This window comes from Carya illinoinensis, chromosome 15 (assembly GCF_018687715.1).
Source record: "Carya illinoinensis cultivar Pawnee chromosome 15, C.illinoinensisPawnee_v1, whole genome shotgun sequence".
NCBI lineage: Eukaryota > Viridiplantae > Streptophyta > Magnoliopsida > Fagales > Juglandaceae > Carya > Carya illinoinensis.
The window spans coordinates 46,702,987-46,727,925 of NC_056766.1; the positions used below are offsets into that span (position 1 = coordinate 46,702,987).

Below are 24,939 nucleotides of genomic sequence, written 5' to 3' on the forward strand. Positions count from 1 at the left end.
AATTGCCTAGCTCATCATGCATAACCCAGATGAAGATTGGAGAAAAACAAAAAATAACACCCTCCCTTGAGACTACGATTTGGAAGATCTGTGAAATTTGTTTACTAATAAGCACAAATCATCATGAGCGTTGCAACATCTACAATATGTACTTTGACCCGCATCCCACATTTTTTAGGGATTTGTCCTCTGTGCTTTACCTGAGTTATTTTTTATATAGCACACCACCACGGTCCACCATCATCATTGATATTTCGAAACAACATGAATTGAGACTGCAAATTTATTAGAACAGCCCCAAAAATATGGCCAAAAAATTATAAAAATAGCATTGTATACTTTCATCGTAGGCAGACGCATTCCAACCTGCGTCAGAGGGATAATAGACACCTTGACACGACCATTATTTGCATCATGCGACATGCACAAAGGTTTCGAATAGTTTTAGCAGGATATAGGCAGAAAATATTTGGAGAGAGAGAGAGAGAGAGAGAGAGCAGATGCTTGTCTACAAAGTCATAGGTACCATTCCTTCATAAGATATTCATTACATCTGTGCACACTCATTGCTAGTTCCAACGGTCACCACTCATCCCAATTATTTATGAAGTCATCCCACATGGCAGCCGCAATTGACTCTCGTGATGAAAAAGCATCTTCTTCCTGTATATGAGAAGCCAACTGCATATCTGGTTGTTGATCAGAATCATGGGATTCATCCACAGATGAGCCTTCAACACTACTGAACAACCAATCATTTCTTTCCTCACGCCGGATGTAATTGTGTAGAACACAGGCAGCTATAACTATATCCCTTTGTATATGAAATGCATATTGAGGGGCAAGTTTGAGAATGGGAAATCGAATTTTCAACACATCAAAAGATCTTTGTATGACATTCCTTAGATATGAGTGTCTGTGGTTGAACAACTCCTTCGCATTTCTGGGTAATTGATTGGCACCTCTATATTCATGAATGTGATAGCGGACTCCTTGATATGGAGCAAGAAATCCTTCCCTATTTGAATATTCAGAGTCAAGAAGATAATATTTACCTGTAACATAAAATCTTTCGTTCAATCATTCCACTTTTGATGTTAATAAAGACTATCATATAAATATGATAGCATTTTTATTAGAAAAGTAACATTGTTTGGTCAAACCTTCAGGAAGGCGAGGAAAATTCTGATCTGGATCGTCAAGGACTGCCCTCAATACACGAGAATCTGCAGCTGAGCCTTCCCAACCAGGATAAATGAATATGAACTGCAGGTCAAACGTGCAAGCTGCCAATACATTTTGCGATAGAATACCTTTCCTATTGCGAAATCGAGACTGATCTTTTGCCGGGACATGTGCAGGAATGTGCATGCCATCAATGACTCCAATACAATCCTGAGAGGAAAAATTCATGTTCAATGACATTGTATGATTCATATGAATGAAAGCAGAAAAAGAAAGAGCAATCTGAACCTTAAAATATGGATAAAATCTATTATTTCCAAGGATTTCGGGAGGAGTTGTGAGCTGAGGAGGTTGCAAAAATTCACGTGACAGTGACTTGATTGCCTTCAACACATTATTGAAATGCCGACTTATGGTTTCACCTGAGTGTTGAAACCGCTCCTGGATTACTCTGTTACGTTCATTATGGCCAATAATGTTCAAAAAAATTGCCAGCTGCTCCTCTATCATAACCCCAGATGTGTCTCGTAACATGCCTCTTTGTCGAAGAATGTCACATAACTTGTGAAATACATGCTTGTTCATCCGAAACATTTCACAACATCCATCATCATGACCATTAAGCACTTCACTCATGAAACCACTTCCACGAGGCGATAACATACGAGGAGGCTGCCTGGTTATACTATTATAATGATAGTAGCCAGCAGCTGTTGCAATTATTTCCATCTCATCCAATTCCAAGTCAAAGTCATCCATGCCAGCAGGTGTATCTGAAAAAATAAATTAAAGATACAGTACGTGCAATGCAAGACAATACCTGTTCATAATACACAATTACTTGCTCTTGGCAGTATTTCAATTATGTACAAATAGAAACTAACCTTATAGTAACAAACCTTACAGAAACTAACAAGGAGGCTCAAACAATACTTGCATGCATAAACCACAAAACCAACAATATTAAAGTAACAGCCATAAACCACAAAGTCAAATTAGTTACAAACAAAAGTTCCTTAAGAGTCTTCTTGATTCCACAAACTATAACTTTGGAACCAGAAAGAACGAAGCCAACAAGGTGGCTCAATCCAGTCAACTAGAGGAAGCAGCAAACTTGCCCTGCAACCATAGCAACCGTTTCTCATTTCTAAGAGATATGAAAGTTTCTCTGGAACTGGGGCTCTCAAATAAATCCAAAGCGAAAAAATAGATCCTTTGATCAACACCTTTCATATCATCCAAAACTTTTATGCATTTGCTAATAGAAAACCGGTCGCCATTCTTCATAATTGCAGTTGCCCTCATTTTTGAAGCAGCTGCTATTTCTAGCATGGCATCCACTATAGCATCACCAGTAGCCTTTCGACTTCTCTTCCGACGACCTGAACTAGATGGCATCCCAGACTGACGCTTATGTCCCTCTAACACGTTAACATCATCTCCAGAGCCTGAAGAAGCATCCTCGTCCACAAAATTCATTGGTGCACTAGGATCAATAGACATGCTTATGTCTCAAAACATATCAACCGAGAATAATTCGATCCGAACTGTCGTCATTCCAAAATAACAATGAAAACCATAATCATTCCAATTCTCTACCATGACAAAAAAAAAATGAATATCAACAAGAGGACAAAGCACCCAAAGGCACAACAACAACAAAAACACATAAGATAGGCACGTATGTCGAAAAGGAAAAAGGAATGAAAGGGGAGAGAAACGAACGAAGAAAGACTATGCATCCATCATTATTGTTCACCATATATATGAGTCACCAGTTCTATTAATTGTTACAATGACAAACAAAGCTGCAAGTAAAAGAAAGATAATCAAATCTCAAAGAATTCAAGATAGAACCCAAACAAATGTGTCCGTTTCTGTACAACCATCTTTTGGTAACTCAGATTCTCAGGCAAACAGTTTAACAACATCCCTTTATGACTGACTTTTGAATGATATTTCTCAGGTATTCGATTCATAGCGTGAATCATATTTTTCACTTTTATTTTTTCAGAGAAAAGCATCTGCTATCTCAGTTCTTTAAGTAAACAACAGCAACTAAAAGCCAGACCAGTTGATCCTACAGTAAATTTCAAAGGGGCCACGAAGGAGGGAATAACACATATTCAATGCAAAACGAAGGGGCCCATTTCTGAATATGTTTAAAATGAAAAACCATGAGTCTACACCAGCAAACGTTAAGATATCCATATATTATTTACTTACTAACTTAAGGGGTTGTTCGAATATAACAATGAAAAGCATGAAACACAATCTTTTAATTGAAAAGATCATATTTATGTCAATTTAGTTGATAAGGAAACAAAAACCCAAAGCTAGTTTTTTAATTATTATTAAAAGCCAATTTGCCCTATAAAAAAATTTGTGGCGTTTCTTCTTGACCGGTTTTAAGCAACCCAATAACGTATAATGCAAATTCAGGAAAAATAGAAAAGAAAATTAAAAATAAAACGAAAATTCAAGATAAAAAGAACGAAAATATCATAAGAGGGACAGAAAAACGAGGGCCAGCATATTCTGAACATCACGGTTGAAAATGTAGGAAGATGCAAAGAGCAAAAGCCTCTGAATCATTGACATTCCTAAAAGTCGGGCCCAGCCAAACATAATCACCTGGCTTACTTGATGTTGGTTATGCATATTCTCGAGAAAGTAAAAAAAAAAAAAAAAAAAAAAATTCACACAAAAAATATAAACTTTCATTTTCTTTTTCCCTTTTTTCTTGCATTTTCACAGTTTTTCTTAGCGACCAAAAGAGAAGAATTATTAAGAACTACAGATCGTATACAAGCAAAAGATAAAACAATCATATGGACGAGAGGTTGAGAAGAAAAGACAAACTGAACAAGATCGCTGCTGTATACCTTGGGAAAGCCCAGAGCCCTTCTCCTCCAGTCGATCTACTTCACTGGTACTACTAATCAGAATCAAAACGAGCTAGGTAATGTCTTCGTTCTAGGTTATTGGTTTCTTTGTCCCTCATTTTTAAAAATAAAAATAAAAATAAAATAACGAGAAGCGCCCAAATAGAGTAGAATGACGAATTAAAATACACCACCGTGTATGACAGTAATTATATAAATTTTAAAATTTAAATGTTTTCCATAAAATCTTATAATTAAGGTTAATGATAACCTATTAAAAATAAATATCTTTACAATCTTTTTTATTATTGTTTTATTATTCAGATATTTTTTTCCTTTCTATTTGAATCTAAATTAAAAATTTCAAAATTGGACATTCTTACATTTATAAGAAAATAAATTCAAACAACCAATCTAATTATATAAATTAATTCAAAATAAATTTGATTTTATAAAAATTGTCTTAAAGAGCAAAAAAAAAAAAAAAAGATCAATTTTTATAAAATTAAGTTTATTTTAAATTAAATTATGATTACATTTAGTTGATTAATTAATTATTTTTTTTTTAGATTATACAAGAAGACTATGTTTTAATATTTTTAATCCATATTCAAAGAGTAAAAAGAAAAAACAAAAACTTGGTTATGAAACAGTATTAAATGAGATATAAGGATATCGTTACTCATTAATTAATGAAGATGTTGTGCTTTGCACAATAATTTAAAAATAGAATAACTCATACTTAAATATTGCCCACAAAAATAATACCAAATTATAAAAATTAAGAAAATAATTAATTACGATTATTTTCACAACACTATATGAAATGAAGGGTAGTTTTCTAATATTAAGATTTATTTTTAATTGCGTAACATGATTGTAATAGACCATTGGTTGATTGAAAATTAATTATAAAAGAGTTAATAGGTATGGTATTACCCAACTCATATTGTGAGTAACATTTTAAAAGTAGATAACATGCTTGATAAGACATAAGTTCTAGTACCACAAATGTTTCTTGGTAGGAATGTCCACGATTTTGTCAAGCGCTCTTCGTGCTTTGTTAGTGTGTGTGTATATATATATATATATATAACGCATTTTTCTATATATGGATTACTTTTTCTCTTCTTTTATCTTAAGATTGCCTCTTACTAAAGAATGATGATTAATAATTTAATAAGCATTCTATATTTATTTTATTTTATTAATTATTAACATAAATTTAGAGTTGGTAGGAATTCTCCTAATTTAGGCGAATACTCATTTCTATTATTTACAGCAATAGCATGGAAATGATAAAACTACAATTTTTTTCCAACTCTTTCTTAACAGTTGACTCTATTTTAAGTGGAGGGTAGCCATGTAAAATAAAAATTATTTTTGTTAATGAAATGACACAATTACATTAATTTATAAAACGAGTTATAAATTAATTATAAAAGATTTATAGTTGCCACAACCTTTTCCATTCTAATGTTGGGTCTACTATTAAAAAATTAATTTTTTTTTATATAAATTTTGTATTTATTCATTTTTTTAAAAGATTATATATACAGTGCTTGTATACTTTATAATTGTAAATATTATTTCTCTATTATAAAATACTCACTATAGACGGAGGAAAAACGAGATTACAAGATTAATCGATAAATCCCAAAACAAAGCTGTGTAAAACCTACTAGTATAGAAATAAACAAAACCGACCATTGAGCCTTACTGAGCTCCCTTCCCCATTGACATCTAATGTGGGAAATTCTTGCACGATCTGGTGCTAGCACTCCCTGAACGTTGCGTGCTAACTCAGCACATTGTTTGTAACTTCGATGAACTCCGTGTACTCCATCCTTCGCCAAGCTATCCGCCGGTTGACTTATCTCACAATATACATGCTAGAAAGACTGAAGCTAAAGTCTTTCACCTCGAAAACCTGCTCACATGTTTACCTGAGATACCATGGTGGGACTACGCTTTTAACCATTCTATCACCATCTGTAAGTTTGACTCAACCTCAATGCTCAAGTAGCCCAGCATGACTCTCACTTGATCGGCCTCATATAATTCATAGGAATGGTAGAAGGCAGCCACGACAACTCCCCAGGCACCCCAATCATTCCTAACTACCCCATTGCCACCACACGACTCAGAATCCCAAGCTACACCCATCTACATATATTCTCCTGTTTTTTTTTTTTTTTGGCCTCCACTCATTCTAACCTTTCTTTTCACTCTTCTTTTTCCTTATTATTCTTTGGGAATATTTTTTGTGCGACATTTATTGGTAGGAATGTTGACTTGATAAGCTCTCGATTCTTCCTTCATGCGATTCAAAGACCCTATCAATTCCAATATTGGTAGTTTTAACAAATCTTTTGATTCTTTTATCAAAACTTTTTTGGGCAAAGTTCTGAGAATTTTTCAACTTGTTTATTAATTATCTCAACAACTCTCTAATGGTAGTTAAGTGTTGTATACAAAAGAGTATAGATATGTTCTAGAAGATCGGAAATAATACAACAGTATGTACTACAATGGAGGGAGGATGCAATAACCAGCCGTGGGTTAATAATCGTGTTGTTTTCAACTCAACTAGCGTAATCGTGAATTGAAGTTGAACTGACAAGCCTATTGCTTTGATATGCTATTCGATTTAGTCTCAATACTATATTATTTGTAAAATATCTGGCTTGTTTTGACGACAGTAAATTATGCTTAGAATTCAAAAAATTCTACTTTTTGAAATTATGATACATTCGGTGAAAAGGATTGACGTGTGCATGTGAGTACCGAGGAAGCAAATGAGGATAATAATGTGAAGAATCATATGATAATTACATTATTGAAGCAGATCAATCATATAATTGACACCCTTACTCAATTGCGGACATAATGTACAACATTATTGATCCCTTATGAAGGAATAATGAATTAAAATTCTGCCGTCTAGAGACAGACAATCAGTGAGACAAAGTTTGGGATCCAGTCACGCACTCAACTCAAATCCATCTTTTTCAAAAAAAAAAAAAAACACTTCAGCATTTATTTTATATATTTATTTAATTTGTAATAAATAACGAGAAAAGATATTTGTGCCTCATTTATGCCTCTTAAATAACAGCCTCTTACACAATGCCTCTTACATCATGTCAAACTCTGAGGGCTGTTTGGATGCATAACTATTATAAGATATTCTCAAACTAATTCATTATTATTCACAAACTCCTCACTACTATTCACAAACTATTTTATTATGACATTCTTAATATCCAAAATAGCCATGAGTCTTCGCACATGCACAATTAGAAAGAAGACTCCATTTGGAAATTTCTGTTTTTCCCATGTTTTTGCTACACCTTCTCATTAGCACCATCATTTTTTATTTCAAAAAATTAGTTTATGGGAGCATTTTGCAAAACCATATACCCAAGCAAACCAGCAATAGCATCACTGCTTTGCAGAATTTAATGTTTGGTAGAATTTTAAGACGGAGCTTGGATCAACTCAAAATGGACAAACTGGGCATGTAAAGAGCTTGCTTCTCTCTAGAGATAGTAAGTCCCACTTCTCTTTAAAAAGAAAAAGAGACCCTTATCCTCTCTGTCATATTGTTCCACTAGAGAGACGGATGGAGCCTTGGCTCCCCTCCTTTTCGTTCCGGCACCTTCTTGTTTATAGATTTTTCTCCTAATTTATTTAACATTTTCTCTCCACCGGTTATGTTTATATTTATCTTTTTCCAATCATCGATTGTTTACATGTACTCTGCCACACAATTCCTTAGCCGCCGATCTATTGGTACAATGCCCGTAATAAAAATCTTAGCACTTGACTCTCACACGTGGCTTTAGCCTGAGCATGGTCACCAAGTGCTGCTGTGTCGAAATGCCTCCAATGATTACACACGTTGTACCTATAGTTTTATTATCCTAAGATCTATTAGATCTTACCCATCTCATCTCACTGTTCATCAATGCATGGACTCCACCCACAATCACAGGCAAGTACGAATAAATCCAGTCATCGCCTATTTAGGTTAGTTGATGCCATTTATCCCACAATATTTTCATTTTTCCTAACTGAAGATTTTGAGGATGAGGACACCAATATCTTCTATGAACATACTAAGGCAACAAACTGCAATGCACCACCAACCACTACCTCCAATGGTTGTACCCAAATTCATACAACAAACTACAAATAATTATCTTTAAGACGGCATTCTCATTGCAGAAAATGGGTGGTTTCTCCCAAAACCTAATATAATTTCTTGTAGTAATGGAGTGTTAGTTGGGAAGCACACCCCCTCCTCTTGTATCTTGATTAGGGAGGTCTATTTCAATTTGGTTTTGGACATTTTGTACAACCAAACCCCTTTGATTTTGAAAATTAAGAATTGATGCCAAACGGATTAACCACCTAAATCAGAACTTCTAGTTTTACAAATAAAAAGATTATATAATTTTAGGCTAAAAAGTTATAAAATTAAAATTTATAGTTAATATCAAAATTCAAATTATATTAAAAATATAAGATTAATTTATGTTATATCATCAATCAAATATTATATTAAAACTTTAGACATGAAAAGAAATCAGATTACACCAAATCCTTTGTTTATCAAAGTAGAAGGCAAACAAACTAAGGAGTTCAAGCATGAGGTAAATTTCATAGCATATGGGGTAAATTAAAGAGGTATATGGGGTAAATTCCTGTATAACTATGCTGTTGTACAAAGGTATATGGGGTAAATTTCAACATGCATGCATGCCAAACTCGTCTTATTATCTTTTAAGCATGAACTGGTACAATAATGGTGGATCGCGCACATGAGAGAGAGAGAGAGAGAGAGACTATCTGCACTCTAATTGATAGTGTTTTTATCTACATGTAAAGAACAACAAAAGGAAAGGAAAGCTAATTACTTAGTCCAAGAAAACTACGGCCAACAAAATGGATCAATTCGTTCCTTCCAAGGCCTTGAGAAGCCTAAATAAAGCAGCTGCTTCCCTAATACGCGAGAATTCAATGCAGAAAGCTTGAACTTCGATGAAAAGATCTTTGACTGCAAGGATGACAAACCACCAAGAGAAATCAGCAAATGTTGTAACCATTTTATTGTACACATCATAGTTATTCAATGATTTATGTTTACAAAGGCATACAGCACATCTAAACAGGCTAATCTCCCCACAGTTTACTCTGGTTAACAACATCACATTAGGGTAAGAACTTACGGGTATGAGGACCTGAATTCCGGACATCCTCCCCCCCCAAATTTTTCCGATGGTGATAACTGAACATCTCTTCAGACAATATTTTTTTTATTTATTTTTATTTATTTAATTTTTTTTTATTTTAATTTTTTATCGGTAAACAAATTTTTATTGATCAAAAGAGAAAAAAATTGTAAAGATTCTTTAGAAATTTTGATCAGACAACAATTTCTATCGTTAGTTATTATAACACAATTACTTATCTAACAATCTTTGGTGAAATTTCAATAATTAAAAAAATAGCATTCCATTTTTTTTCTAAAGGTTTTTTGAATATATCCCTCAAGGACAATAGCTTAATTCAAAATTACACCTCTTTCAAACATGTTATGACTATTCATTCTGGATTTAGATTCTGTCACGAACTCTAGGACTTAGGCTGCATTTAGTCAGCAAACTCAGCTCAACTCAACTCACTCATCTAATCATTACAACTTTCCCAACTTCCGATACAAAATATAATAAATAATTCACTTTTTCAAATCTCAATTCAACTTTTTCAAATCTCAAAACAATAATAATATTAAAAAATCATATTTTAAATTTTCATCTTAACTCATCTCAACTCAACTTAGTATCCAAAACATTTATAGATGCTCAAGTGAATTTTTCCAGCACCATTCATTGCTCAATACATGTTATGGGGCCCACTTCATGTCTCTATCTCTCTCTCTAGGCCCTAGAGTTCTGTCAAGAACTAAAGGGGATCTCTATCCATTCATTCTACACCCAATGTCATCATAGCCAATTGCCAACATGATTCCAATTTCCATGACACAATTTTTCAACCCAAAGATGAAAACGGCTATATTATCAAGATTTTGACATCATTGCACCTTAAATTGGTATCTGCTACACACCTACCTTGTTTCTTTCCATTTTTGCAATCCATTCACCATTTGACTCTTATTTTTTAATTCCCAAGCAGTCCCAAGCAGTCAAAGGTTACTTTTGCAGACACTAAAGTTTAAATGGTGATTTGCACATTCAACTTGCCTGAATATAAATAGTAGTTCAAGCTGCAAATAAGATAGAGCACTCACCATTGATGATATTATTTCGGATAAGGCTTTGGAGGAAAACACAAACAAGTCTCACAAGTCTGTTCTGCATGTACTTATCCTGGGGAAAAAAGAATGCTTCAAATTTTATAGTGTACCCATGGCAAAGCCTATAAATTAATAGAAACATCTAAGTAATACAAACACTAAGCATTAAATTCCTAATTCCCCTCTCAAAAGTTGAGATAAGGATTCAAAACAACAGATAGTTCTATTTTGGAAAACGCCATTCTTACTCCATTTTCCCATACAACTTTTACAGCTTGGTTTGGCTTTGGCAACTTCATCTTTACCCCTCCATAAGCTGGCTTTTGCCATCTTACCTCCCTATTATACGAAACAGAACCATAACCACACTTGTCATCATTAACACCTCCTATTTGGGCCTGCTGATATTCTTCATTCTCAATTACTGCACTTCTGTAAACCACCCTTGGACTATCAAACATGGCTTCAAAAACAAACTTGTTCATTCTGAAAGTTGATTATATGGAATTGTCGGGTGTACCACTCGTACAAGCCCAGGCATTTGCGGTGCATGAATGCCAGGAAGATGACAAAATATATTGTCATCTCTTTGACATAGATCTCATAATATTCATGCCATTCCAATGCATGCATTGGAATCCATGTGAAATGGAGTTGAACAAAACTATCAGAACAGGTTCAATCCAACAGATCTATGTTGGAAAAACATCATTCTTACTCCATTTTCCTAAGAACTTTTTTACCGCATGGCATGGCTACTAAGAAGTCAGTGACAACTCGGTTCAATATTCTAAGGTCGGAATGTGGACAATTTTATTGGGTATGAATGAGGTTTAACGGGCTATTTTGAATAAGCCCACAAGACAATTTATTAGGAATGACTAGGAATTTTTATTAGGCCCAAAAGTTTATTTTAAAGCCTGTTAAAGTTTAGTGGATGATTTTCGATGGTATTAGTGGGCCAATATTTTTGGGAAGCCCAATTGAGATTTAGTGGATAATTTTGAATATGTCAGGAGCCCAAAATTTATTATGGTGGATTATGGAAATTTTATTGGGCTCAATAATTAGAATAAAGCCAATTTAATATTTATGGACCAAGAGAGCCTATATTTAATTGGCAATAGGCCCGAGAATTTACTTAAAAGCCCAAAAGCACTTATTGGACGAGTTGGGCTCATTTTGAAATTTAAGATTAAGATTAACCCGTTAGGGTTATTTAAGTGACTTAGCCCATGAAATTATAGGAAAGCCTTAGAATTTAGTTGGACCCTTAAAATTACCCAGCCCATTTGCTAGAGCACAAGCCAGATTACCTAACGTCCAGACCCAAGAACAAACATTTAAATATGTATATGTTTCAGCCCGACAGTCTCATTCATCACTTACCATCTTCAACCTAAGGCTAGGGTTGCCGCACCAAACTCCTCAGATCACGGGTCAGCCCTTGCCTTGCCACAGCCCTATAGTTTCTCTCCACCACAAGTCATTGCAGCAACCACTCCCCTCAAACCCACTATCATACAGAACAGCGAGTCGCACCAAGCTATGGACCAACCCCGACATCTTTCCACAGAACATCACCCCAGGGCCACTGCACACAGCCTTCATGCTTTCTTCCCCCACAGCCCAAGGCCAAGCCACTGGCAGCACACGTCCAAGAACCGTCCTCCACACCAACAACCTACCCTCCATCGTCAAACACCCAGACCACTCCCTCGAAACACCGTGTAGAGCACACCAAGGGTCTAAACCCGCAAGCCTCCACATCTCGGCCACTGCCCACCCCCTCTCCATGCGGTAACCTCTCTCTCTCTCTCTCTCTCTCTCTCTGCTCCCACCAACAACATACTAGCACCACAAAGGAGCAACCCAATCATGCACCAAGAAGCCACAACCTTCCTCTCCATACTAGATTAGTAGTACATCATACAGGATAAGTGGACAACCATGAGAACAAGTAGTCATTTCCTATTCTTATACCTATGCGCAACCAAATGGCCCTTGCAATAGTTGGATACGATAATCCATGGCTCAATTATATTTTGAAGCCTCTGAGCGGACCAAAACCCCTCCCCTTCTAATCTAGTCAAGCAGCCATCAGAAGCAAATCGTTACATCTTTCACTACCAAACAACAGCTCTACCATGCTCTAAATATAATTTGTAGAAAATAACATGCTTAACAGCCACAAGATTAAGTACCTTGATGTTCTCGCAAGATGATATACAGTTAGTTATGTACATGCGTATGAACTCAGAGGGAAGTTCAACTGTTGTTGTAAGCCTGTTAACAACTTCCATTGAGTGTAGACTCATGTCCATATTGACAAGAACTGTAAAATATCTGCATACAGGGATTAAAATCAAGAAATGAAAAAGAAAATTAAATTTTGAATGCCAGGAGGTGCATCAGCACAGCAAAACAAACAGAGAAAATCAATACACCAAGACGTACTCCACAATTTCAGGGGAATTTATCAATTTGGTGAGAACTTCAACTGCAATTAGAGGATTATTCTCCACCAGTTCCTGGTTTAAAAAATAAATAATAATAAAAGAATAATCATATAATGCATAGCAACTCATATGTTAGTCCAGGGAAAAAAAACTGTTTGATTACATAAACACGTACTGGTAACTTTCTCGGTGTCAGCCCACAATGATACACGAGCTTTGGGTCATTTGCCAACTCCACCAAGACTTGCTGCGTGATGAAAATGGACATACATAAAAACATCGAAATAATTAATGCAACAGAATGAAAAGAAAATGAAGCCCACAGTTTTCAAATTAAAAATTGATGTGAAGCCTAAAAAGCCAACCAAATCTACTTATTACTTGAAATTACTACCTTCAAGCAAACTGTCAAGATCAAAGAATATTAGACAAATTTATCCTTTATTCACTCTTATAAAAAAATCATTTTGTAGCCACCGAGGGATCAAAGGATCTTCCCTCACTAGAATTTTCCCAAAACTTTCAAAGAGAACTAACAAAGCCCTGCCCTGCCTTTTCTTTCCTCTAGTGGTAACAAGCATAGCAAAGATAAGGTGCATCCTCACTCATGGAAGTTGCAGATGACAACTTTTAAAACTTTCCACACACAAGGAAAATTACTTCACAGTTAAATTCTCAACATCCTATGGCATGGATACCCAATGACCTGCTTGAATAGGAGGCATAGGATAATCAATTTTTTCTGAGTCTTATATTTATTTTTATATATATTAAGTAAACGATTGTATTAATAAGAATAGGCATAACCCAAGTACACAAGATAGTATACAAGAGGTAACACCTATCTAGGAAGAAACAAAGGATACAAGAAAGTCATGAACATCGAGGCCATTAAAATCTACAGCTATGGCCCATATAAATAAAGTTATGATAAAAAGAGATCTAATTTCCTCTATTGTGCGCTCCTTGTCTTCGAATGTCTGGTCATTTTGCTCCTGCTACAAACACCACAAAATATAGATAGAAGCCATCTTTCACACAGCTTTGATTTGATGGATGCCTCCAAGATTTGTCCAGCTGGCTAACAGTGCTGCCACTGAGGCAGGCATAACCCAAGCTAAGTCTAATATGCAAAAAAGTTCATCCCGTAACGCTCTAGCAAGCTCACAATGCAATAAGAGATGATCCACAGTCTCGCCAGTTTTCTTACACATACAGCACCTATCTACCACGATCACCCTGCATTTCTGCAAGTTATCCATCGTCAAAATCTTACTTAGAGAAGCTGTCCAAGCAAAATATGCCGCTTTGGGAACTGCCTTGTTTCGCCAAATCCTTCTCCATGGAAACTGAATGTTCTGTGATTGTGTAAGAGACTTATAGAAAGAGTGAACCAAGAATGTGCCTTTACCTACAGGTACCCACCATAGCAAGTCACACCTTGAGTGCTCGCTGGCATGGAATAGAAGAGACTAAAAAAATCCTCAAAGCTGCCAACTTGCCAATCTTGGGCTGCCCTATTGAAGTTGATGCTCTATTGGACTTGATCCCCAGATATCACATAAAATCTGCCATTGAAGCTTCTCTTACTTGCAACATGGAAAACTGAAGGAAATGATTCCTTTAGGGCATTATTCATACACCAAAGATCGCTCCAGAATTTTATTCTAGAGCCATCTCCCAGCACAAGTTTAGCGTGTCGAGTAAAAATCCCCCACCCTCATCTAATGTACTTCCAAACTCCCACTCCATAAGCTCCACTTACCTCCCCCTCCCCCCCCCCCCTCAAAAAAAAAAAATACAACACACCTCCATATTTGCAGTCAATCATCGTCGTCCATAGGGCTTCTGATTCCATATTATATCATCACAACCATTTCCCAAGTAATGCCTGATTGAAAATCATTAGATTTCCAATTCTCAAGCCACTAGATGAGGTTGGGGAGCATACCTTATCCCAACTGACTAGATGGAATTTGAATTCATCCCTCATGTCACTCCATAGGAAATCACAGTGAAGTTTTTCAATCTAAAACGCCAAACTTGCTAAAATTGGGAATGGAGATAAGAAATACATTAGTAAATTAGACAAGGTACTCTTGATTAAGGCGATTCTACCACCTTTCAACAAGTACGATCTATTCCAACTTGCCAATCTACGTTCTATCTTCTTGATAACTGTATCCCAAGATTGATTTAGCCCTTGAACCAACCCCCAATAGACGACCAAGTAATTCATAGGAAGAGAGGAGACCTTACATCCAAGAGTGTTAGCCAAGTACAAGATGTTACGAACATTGCCAATTGGCACCAACTCTGATTTGTCAAAGTTCACTTTCAAACCCGATGCCACTTCAAAACAGAGTAGAAGTGCCCTCAGTGAACGAATATGGTCTTGGTCTGCCTCACAAAATATTAGTGTATCATCTGCAAACAAGTGAGAAATGTTAAGAGTACCCCTATTGAGGTCACCAACCAAGAATCCAATCACGAATCCATTAATAACCAATGCTAAGATCATTCCGCTAAGCGCCTCCATAACAATAATGAAGAGTGGGACTAAAGGATCTCCTTGGGAGTTGTTAAAGAAACCAACTGGGCTACCATTCACCAAAACTGAAAATTTTGCCGTTGACATGCACCATTTGATCCACGAACACCATCTCTTCCCAAAACCACACCTCCCAAGTAGGTAAAGTAAAAAGTCCCAATTAACATCCACCATGCCTCGAACCCAACCCTCCTGTAATCTCTCTAACTCCTACAACTCCAACATGGATTTCTTCCGTTCACCTATGTCACCAAAGGAGGTTCCAAAGCTTTAGATCATTTTTTAAAGCTTTTAGTTTACCTGCAAAGATAAAGATAGGGGTGCCATGAATATGATAAGAGGACCACCATTGCCTAACACTGTCCACAAAACCTTCAGTTTTCAGCCACATATTTTCGAACTTAAAGTAATGATGCCCTTCTTGGATACAACCACAGTCCAACAATATAGAAAAATGATCTGAACAAAGACGAGACAGCCTCTTTTGACATACGTCTGCATAATGAATTTCCTATTCCGATGAGACTAAATATCTATCCAATCTAGACTATGTCTAATTATTGGACGACATGAATGTTCTCCCCATGAGAGAAATGTCCACTAAACTCAAGTCGAAAATACACTCCAAGAATTCTAACATTGCTGGTTGCACCCTGTTTTCCCCTGAGCGTTCGCTTGGAAACCTTATAACATTAAAATCCCCACCTATGCACCATGGAAGGTCCCACCAGTTATGCATTTCAGCTAATCCTTCCCATAAAAACCTTCCAGTGCTGTCCAAATTCAGCCTATAGATACTTGCAAAAGCCCACAAGAAGTTATATTCCATACTCTTAAAGGAACATGCCATTGTGAACTCCGCTATGAATTCCTCTATTTTCTCCACCACCCTTCTATCCCACATCACTAGAACACCTCCTAAAGCCCCATCCGGTGCTATATAAACCAATCCACATATGAACAGCTCCAGATACTTTGAAAAATTCTTCTTGTAATAGATTTCAACTTAGTTTCGTGTAAAAATATTATATTTGCCTTCCACTTACGAAGCAAATTTTTTATACAAAAACGCTTATTGGCCTCGCTGAGCCCTCAGCCATTCCAAGAAACAATTTTGGGCTTCATAAAGAAGATGATAGCCCCTTCCTTTTGGATCTTTCTTGACTTGAGCTGCTCTCATAATTAAGTGACAACGTTAAGTCTCTTTAGCTCCATTTGTTTTTTGGACCTAGATTTTTTAAGTTGATTATGACCCACTTCAATGGTAGTGAGCAAAGCCATAAATTGTTCCTCAAATCCCTCACACTCCATCCCACACAACATTTAATTTCCTTCACCTTGTGTAGAACCCAATTAGAGACACTAGATTGGGTTGGTAACAAACAGTTAAGGGGTATGGGCTCCCCATCTCTAGTAGCCCATTGTGAGCCCATTAGCATCCCCATTTCCTCCTCCGCAAAGATATTCTTCACTCCCATTCAGAGAGGCCCTACATCAGGACAAGAGTTTGTAAAGGTTCAACAGCTCCCTCGTCACTTCTAACGAGGAATACTCATCGGGGTAAGCATCTCGCCCCTCCAATGTTTGCTGAACAACCTCCGTCGGAAGAGTAACATCATCCCTACTGCTTTTTGGCATTTACTAGCTAAGATATGCCGTAGATCCAGCACTTGGTGGTAAGGAGACTTCCAGATTGCTTTCGAAGCTTGTTGCGATGGTTCCTCCACCATTGCTGTCACCCTCTGAACTAGCGTCAAGTGTTCCTCAGCCTTTCGCAGGAAGGCCGAAGCCTTTTCCGGCGAGGATTCCAAACTCCCGCCAATGGAAGGCAATGGACCACCTCACTCTCTAATTCGCCAAACGGGCTGGGTTCCCATTTCCTTTCCTTCGTTTTGCCCCATGGACTGAGGCTCGACAGAGCGGCCCACTCTACTTGGTCCATGCAAGAAACTAAGGTTAGGTTTGGATAGTGAGTTGAGTTAAGATGAAAGTTAAAAGTTGAATAAAATATTGTTAGAATATTATTTTTTAATATTATGATTGTTTTAGGGTTTGAAAAAGTTAAATTGTTTATTGTATTTTATGTAAGAATTTATAAAAGTTGTAATGATGAGATAAGATAAGATGAGTTAAGATTGTTTCTCAATTCAAACTAAGCCTAAAACTTTCCTCACAGGCTACTACCTTGTTGCTAGACCTAGCAACAACCAAGCCCAAGGTCCATTTCACCCTTTTTGAGCTGCCCTTATCTATTAAGTCCAAGTTCCTCCAAGCACAGGCTCGTACCGAGGTCACTTTTCTCCAAGCCCACACCCATGACTCTTTTTTCCTCTTCACACCGTATCAAAAAGTCCACTCTGTCCTGAAGCACGCACAGTTGCTCCTTCAAGTCCAGCAGCATACTATTTACTCCCTCCCCTGCTAGGCCGATAGCAAGCCTGCCACCGCCACCCTTCCACTGCGCAATGCCTGTCCCTATGGTACGAGAAGCTCAGCCCTACCTCTGCTCATTGCCCAGACTTGTAGAGGCTCCTCTCAAAGCTTCCCTAAAGCTATTGCCTCCATCCCTGTCACTGGGTTGCACCGGCTTCATATTTGCCTCCAGAACCTCCCTATAGGAGCGATTTTACAGATCCGCCACCAAAGGTGCTCTCCCTCTGTTGCGGTTTAGGCCTCTTCCTTCTTTTGCGAAATCCCAACATCATCCTCCTCCATCCCTTCCCCTCCACCTCTTCTGGTATGAAGATGAAACCGCGCCTACTACCACCATCGTATTCCATTATTGCCATGTATCGACCACAAATATTAGAGCCCACTACACTATGAAATTGCGATTCCCTTCCCCGACCAAGGTGTAGAAATCCTTTGTTACACCATTCAGGCAATCTTCCAGTGCTTTAGCAAGCCACTACATCGTACACAACCCTAGTCTCACCCTATTCATCACCTTCCAGCTTCTTTCAATAATGAGCAAGAAACTACCATCCCTTGATAATGAAAAAGCCTTCGATTCTATTAGTAAGTGTTTAGGAAACCCCATTGTAATCACCCCTACAACTCCAAACTCAATTGCAATCTCATTGTCACAGACCACAGACCATCACCGAAGAGGAAAAAAAAAACACTTTTCATCATCTAAGTTTTGGTTGCACACAGAGAAAATCTTGGTTGCTTTTTTTTTTTTTCCCCCTTTTGAGCCATTATGATAATCAATTTAATTTTGAACTGATAACAATATTAAAGGTGTATATCTGCATAAAACAGTACAATATATTAAAAGTCGTAGATATGCACCTCTTGCTGTGGAGGCACAAGTGGTCCCTTCAAAGCTTTTGCAATTAAGTCTCTAACAGCTTCCCCTCTGCTAGTATCAACACACATACCATAGTCCCATAAAAGTTCATGATTCTCGTCAGGGTTGAGCCACACTAGCTGAAAAGGGTATGTAGGCATAAATTGAGTATACCAATAAGCAAAACAATTAAACAATTAAACTCTTACCTCCCCCTCCTGTATCGGAAGCCTTGGTGGAAGAGGTCTGATCCACTGAGGGTCTAATCCTTCCAGCGACAAGTTCCGCAACAGCCCAAGCACTGTATCTTCTCTATCGCCAGATCCAAGTTTAGGTTTGGCTCCAGGTTGCAGGTCAAACCTAAATATAACCCTCAATGTAAAGCGCACAAAGTAAAAATTGTGGAACTCACATGAACATAAGTTCCCTGTGATGAAACCTTCAAGGTCAAAACAAAAATGAAAAAAAGCTTCTCCATTGCTAAGAGTCATACTCGGGTGAGTTTGCATCACAACCAAGTGGTACATCAGGGTCTGGCACCATACTTTTCACTGAACCATCCTTACACAAGCAATTATAGGGTTCTGGAGAGATATTAACACAGTACTGCTGCTGCAGCTGTTCACGTTTAGGAAAATCCTGACAGTTGACAAGAAAAAAAAAAAAAAGAAAACAGAAGAAAGAAGAAGTAGGTTACGAATAAAATTTGCAAAATTCAGTCAAAATCTTTGCCTCAGAAATGAGGATCCCTTGCATACGCTTCACACGATTTTACCCATTAAAACTTATAGAGAAAACAAAAAATTTTACCCATTAAAAGTTTCACTAGATACCTTCATCCATAATACCATTATATATGTCTAACTTACATGCAATGAAGGATCAAAACTGTTGACATAATCTGCAGCAGACTGTTTAAGAAACTGTGACAGAGAGAACCACATCAGAAATTAATAATCAGGGAAAGAATCATATAACATTAAAATGTCAAAATGTAGCAAAAACTAAGTAGCGGAACTTGTGAATAGAAGCAATGTGGCCCTAGATACATCCAACTCAGTTATTTTGTATCGGTAAATAAGAACATTATTGATAATGGAAATAAGGATAGCCAAGTAAACAGGACATATACAAGAGCAACACCTATGTATGATTGCCTGGGCATACAAGATTTTTTTTTTTTCTTTTTTTGTCGGGGAACCTATACAAGGCAGGACCCTTTGGACCCACCCCTACAGAGTAAACCCTGGTCTCGTGCACCGCACTCTCGAAAATTTCCCTACACAGAATTGGTTAAATCACTGGCCTTTCACTAGGGGATGTGGCCCCAAAGGATTGTTTGCACCCATGAGGTATTGAACCTTGGGCATACAAGAAATTTTTTTTCAAGCAACCAATGGAATAAGGCATTATAGAAAACCTAGAAGCATCCAAATCAGTTTTTTGGGGTTAAAAAATCTAAAACATACAAACAAAAGGTTATATCTAAGAGAAATAATTTTGAGATGCATGAAACAAGTGAATTGGACTCATAAAGAGGATCATATCCAAGGGCAGCCACAATTCAGTATGCTAATTTTCTTTTACCCATGATGGACATGGTAAGCTAAAAAAGAACATCTATTAGGAATTCTGCAGCACTCCCACACCATAGCGATATCCATTTCTGAATATTGACATGTAAAAAAGCTAATTTCCTTACCTCTTCACACAGCAGAAATGTCAAGAGTTTCAGCAACCATGATGGGCATGCTAAGCTAAACAGAAACATGTATTAAGCATTCTTCACTCCCACAACTCATCCATATCCATTACCAAGTATTGACATGTGAAAGATACACAAATCCATGCAACATGGCTGAGAAATCCAGAGTCTGTGATATGCCACTATTACCCCTAAGGAGCCCAAGAATCCAATAGGCAAGGCTGAAGTACATAGTAACCATATAATTGAACCAAGCCAAATGTCATATTCATTTGCATCATTTGGTCACATACCAAAATGACCAAAAGTTTGTCAATGTTCATAAACATACATCCTAATAAGAAGCTTCTATACATAAATGATTGACAAGACCATTCAATGCAAAAAATCAAAAGTACTACATTCAGAAACAGAACCTCTTTGCCAGTACTGGAACCATCAGAACTTAGCAGCTGGAGAATAAATGTTCTCTCATACTTTTCAGCTTCATCTTCAGATGCAGCCTGTATGCCATAAGTAGAAGCGTGCACACAAAATAAAAAAACAGACCATACAGTTACTTTATTACCTAGATAAAGAACCTTAGTTAAGCCAGAGTAAATCGATGGCAATACATCAAAATACTTAACATCAAAGGACATCAAACAAAATTTGTAGAAGTAAAGAGCCAAAGACCACAAGCTTATAAAAAAGATTGAACTCTCTTCTGAGTTCAAAGCTACAATGACATCTGCTTAATCATGAGTCTGATTTGCTAACATAACCACCCAGATATGCCAAAATAAATATGTACAAACTGAGAAGGAAAAAAATATTGAGTACCAATATCTTGCCAGAAATATCCATACTTGATGCAAATGAGTTCAATGCTGGTTCTTGTTTTATGAATCAACTTTGAGAAGCTCACGTGAAGGCCATTAATAAAGAACTTGACAGATATAAGTGGCTTACCAAACAAGGCAAATCCTTATTCCTTATTTAGGGACCTGGAATCGTGGACCTTTAAAAGAATACTAAAGAATTCGTTCAACTTCTTATAGCATCCAGTCCACATTTTATATGGTTTTCAAGAGAAGTAGTCATTCAAAACAAAGTTCACTAAATGCAAGGTTATAACATCTGTGTTCAGGGAAAGCCATGCCTCAATTTTTTAAGGCATCAAAAAAAGTCCATGGAAGTGAAAATAAAATCAAACCCAACCCTCCAGTTTACTTCATCTCTTTCCTTTTCTATTCCTGACCTGACACCCATATTCCCCCCATTTTTATAGGTTGATTTCCTATAGGAGGTTATCTATTCCCATTGAAACCCTAAATAGTTTGTATGAATCCTAGCATTCAAAGTGGTGTTTCTTCCAAAGATCAATAAAAAATAAATAGAAAATTAGTTATTTGGTTGACTAAATTTCGAATAACCCATTAATGGAACAGACCTATATCAAGTTTATTTCTCCTTAATTGAAGCGCACATTAATACATTTTTTCTTATTTTACAAAAAAAAAAAAAAAAAAAAAAAAGAATAGTTGACATATGTTTTCAAAACTTTTAGCTTAATGTGATAACAGAGAAAAATGGATCACAAGGGTTTTCAGAGAACAATGAGGCCCCAGAGAGAACATCTTATGTATCTATGAATGTTATTTGTTGTTTTGAGCAAGAAATCAATAATTGATAACCTTGACTCAAGTTATGTCAGAAAAAATATTTCCACAATAAAATTGGCTGGGATGCTTTACTAAAATATTACTGAATTAGGATTTTAAACTAACACAACACTTCCTTACATCTACAATAAAGTTTATAAAAGGGTTTGCAGAAGATTTTTGTGAGGCATAAGCCTGATGAAGAATGGTGAATGCAACCAAACGTTGAGTTGAGTAAAGCATCTTTTTGTCCTGCAAGAATATAAGGCACTAGTTAGCAATGATACATAAAAATATTCAAGGAAAAGTACATTTTACCCTAAGTGGTTGAGACATAAAACACAAACTCCCTAAAATTTAGTTTGTAACACTTAACCCCCTCATGATCATGTTTTTCATTGTAATAAAAAAGCTTAACTTCTAAAACAATTGTCCTTTATCAATCTATCTATACAGAATAATAGTGTGGGTCAATGTGTCTAACGAATTCATGATGTGTCGATGTGCAATTTGCCATGAACTAAACATGTTGACTTTACTCTTGAAGCCTAACCACTAAGAGGTTGTGTGCTCCAGCTTAAACTTTTGGGGAATCTTTGTATTACATCACAAACATAAGGAATTAAAATGTATTATTCCCTGTTTTGGCTTGGGCCATGCCTAGAACAATAGCAGACCTTTTATTCTTGAATCTAGGTGGTAACCCATGAATTGCAGCAGTGTGGAAGATGGTTCTTTCCTGTCTTGTATGGTGTATATGGAGACAAGAATGATAGAAACTTTCATCACTAGGAGGAGCTCAAAAATTTCCTTTTCAATACCCTCTTCCTTTGGACAGCCTCTATCAACTTTAGTGGGCTTAAATTTTATGAATTTTAGGAACTGCTCCCCCTCCTCCCCCCAAAAAAAACAACATAGACACAAAAAAATAGAGAAAGAAAACAATTTGATCGTTTAGAAGTTATGAAAGCATTGAGCAACTTTGACAAGGATGCAAACCATATTCACTAGGCTAATCCGCTAAAAATAAAAGCATGATCACGTACAGATGCAAAATGAAAGACTAATATATTGCAGAAGCCGCATCACAATACCAAAGTATAAGCTGCTAACAATCAGATAGCCAAGTATTCTAACAGTTCTATGCACGTCTCGTTTAAGAGGGACTTAAACTGGCTATTAAGGCCTAACCAACCATTGAGGTTGAGGTAAAATTTTGGGTTTGGCATAGCCAACCCCTTTTTTTTATTGGCACTAGGTGTCTAAGAACAAAATCCCAACTAATCCTGGGGATGCATAGGCCTTCGGTAAGGAATTTCCTGCATGTGCACCATAGGTAATTCAAGGGGAAGTTCCCCCAGTCCAGTAGCCCCTAGAATGTTGGCACCCAAGAGGATTCGAACCTTAGACCCGGAGAGAGCAAAACACCAAAACCAAGGCCTTTACCACTTGAGCTAATCCCTAGGGGTTTGGCAAAACAAACCTGCACCAAGTATGGTATATCTAACACTAGACTCATACTACAAACTAAACAAAATATTCTACAATATTCATATCACAAACAACCCAGAGAAGAATATTCAAACCTAGTCATTCCATACTTCTTCTTCTTCTTCTTCTTCTTCTTCTTCTTCTTCTTCTTTTTTTTAATGTTGGGGAATCTCTCCAAGGTAGGGCCTTTGGACCCAACCCTAAAGAGTAAATCCCGATCCCGTGCACCATACTCTCAAAAGTTTTCTTAAATAAAATTGGTTAATCGCTGTTTTTTTACCGGAGGATGGCCTCAAAAGATTGTTTGCACCCATAAGGTGTTGAACCTTAGACCTTGAGAAAAGAACTTCACCACATGGGCCAACCCCTTGGTGTTAAGAAGGTAAAAACTGTGCATTTCAATAATTAGTGAAAAGTCTTAATTTTCAGAATGAAATGATTTTCTACTCCAAAAATGAACACTCACCTGAATATTTGATCAAGGAAAATGGTGAAGAAGTTAATATTTGAAACCAACCACTTTATAAAATATTGAAACTCTATCAAAAATAAAACATTGAAACTGATGAAGTTAATATTTCCGAGGATAAGTACCCACAAATCAAAGAATTAATAGTAAATCCAAAGTCCTTGATATTCTAGCGCAAAAAGTTCACGCAGAGTGCGAAAATGGCATTGAAAAATTTTAAAATCCTAGCCCTAAAAACCCCCTAAAACAGAAAATAGATTGCTGGGAGAGGAATTGTGGGGCCATTGCCTGTAAGAGAAAGACGAGGGAAGAGCAGGCGACGAAGTGGCGGGCTCTAGGAAGCTTGGAGTTGAAGTCGGACGCGATCTCGTCCAACGGCCTTTGCTCCGCTTTCAGCAGAGCGTAGATCGTCATTGACTCTTCAGTGTTCAGCGTCTTCATCATCTCCTTTCGCCCTTTTCCTTCAAGAAGGAACAGAAAGAAAAAGAAGATCTGTGTTCTTGTAGTAACTACACGGCGCCGAATTCTGCTAATGACCTTCGAAACCTGCAGGGAGAGGGGGAGGGGGTAGAGAGAGAGAGAGAGGTTGAGATCATCTACAATCATCATCATGATGCTCTTTTTTAGACTTGGTTTGGAGAAAAATTTTTATTTTTATTTATTTTTATTTTTTTTTAAATTCTCCAGTAAGCAAATGGATATTGAAACACTAATACTAGCAAAAGGATATTATCATTTTCTCTTATTTTTTTTAATTTTGTTTTAAATGAATGATAGATAATAAAAAATAATTTTCTAATTATTTTAAGTCAAATTAGAGGATATCAAAATAGAGTAATAATACATATAGTTACAAAATACACAAGTATCGTCCAATTCATTTGAAAAAAAGTAGAGTCTATTATTAAAAAATTAATTTTTTTATGTGAGTCTTATA

General features: G+C 36.7%; 2 protein-coding genes across 6 annotated transcripts; both read right to left on the reverse strand.

Annotated features, from left to right (window-relative positions):
- Nucleotides 1–504: 504 nt before the first annotated feature.
- On the reverse strand, nucleotides 505–4,243 carry LOC122297522. Of its 4 annotated transcripts, none has more exons than XM_043107613.1 (5): nucleotides 4,071–4,242; nucleotides 2,412–2,780; nucleotides 1,474–1,958; nucleotides 1,164–1,395; nucleotides 505–1,055 (listed from the first exon to the last, which is right to left on the reverse strand). In XM_043107613.1, exons 2-5 carry the CDS (start codon nucleotides 2,686–2,688, stop codon nucleotides 583–585), a joined length of 1,467 nt encoding a protein of 488 aa, XP_042963547.1. In that variant the 5' UTR covers nucleotides 2,689–2,780; nucleotides 4,071–4,242; the 3' UTR covers nucleotides 505–582. The 4 variants fall into 4 exon arrangements, with proteins under 4 accessions (XP_042963547.1, XP_042963546.1, XP_042963548.1 ...); XM_043107612.1 differs by having other exon boundaries at nucleotides 2,412–2,732; nucleotides 4,071–4,240; XM_043107614.1 differs by lacking the exon at nucleotides 2,412–2,780 and having other exon boundaries at nucleotides 4,071–4,243.
- A 4,524-nt stretch (nucleotides 4,244–8,767) lies between these two features.
- LOC122297521 (CCR4-NOT transcription complex subunit 11) lies at nucleotides 8,768–24,605 on the reverse strand. Of its 2 annotated transcripts, XM_043107610.1 has the most exons (12): nucleotides 24,291–24,604; nucleotides 22,184–22,294; nucleotides 20,816–20,902; nucleotides 19,564–19,617; nucleotides 19,188–19,333; nucleotides 18,904–19,054; nucleotides 18,697–18,834; nucleotides 13,027–13,098; nucleotides 12,850–12,923; nucleotides 12,597–12,738; nucleotides 10,387–10,465; nucleotides 8,768–9,132 (listed from the first exon to the last, which is right to left on the reverse strand). In XM_043107610.1, the coding sequence occupies exons 1-12, from the start codon at nucleotides 24,444–24,446 to the stop codon at nucleotides 9,026–9,028; spliced, it is 1,317 nt and encodes a 438-aa protein (XP_042963544.1). In that variant the 5' UTR covers nucleotides 24,447–24,604; the 3' UTR covers nucleotides 8,768–9,025. The 2 variants fall into 2 exon arrangements, with proteins under 2 accessions (XP_042963544.1, XP_042963545.1); XM_043107611.1 differs by lacking the exon at nucleotides 22,184–22,294 and having other exon boundaries at nucleotides 24,291–24,605.
- Nucleotides 24,606–24,939: the final 334 nt, after the last annotated feature.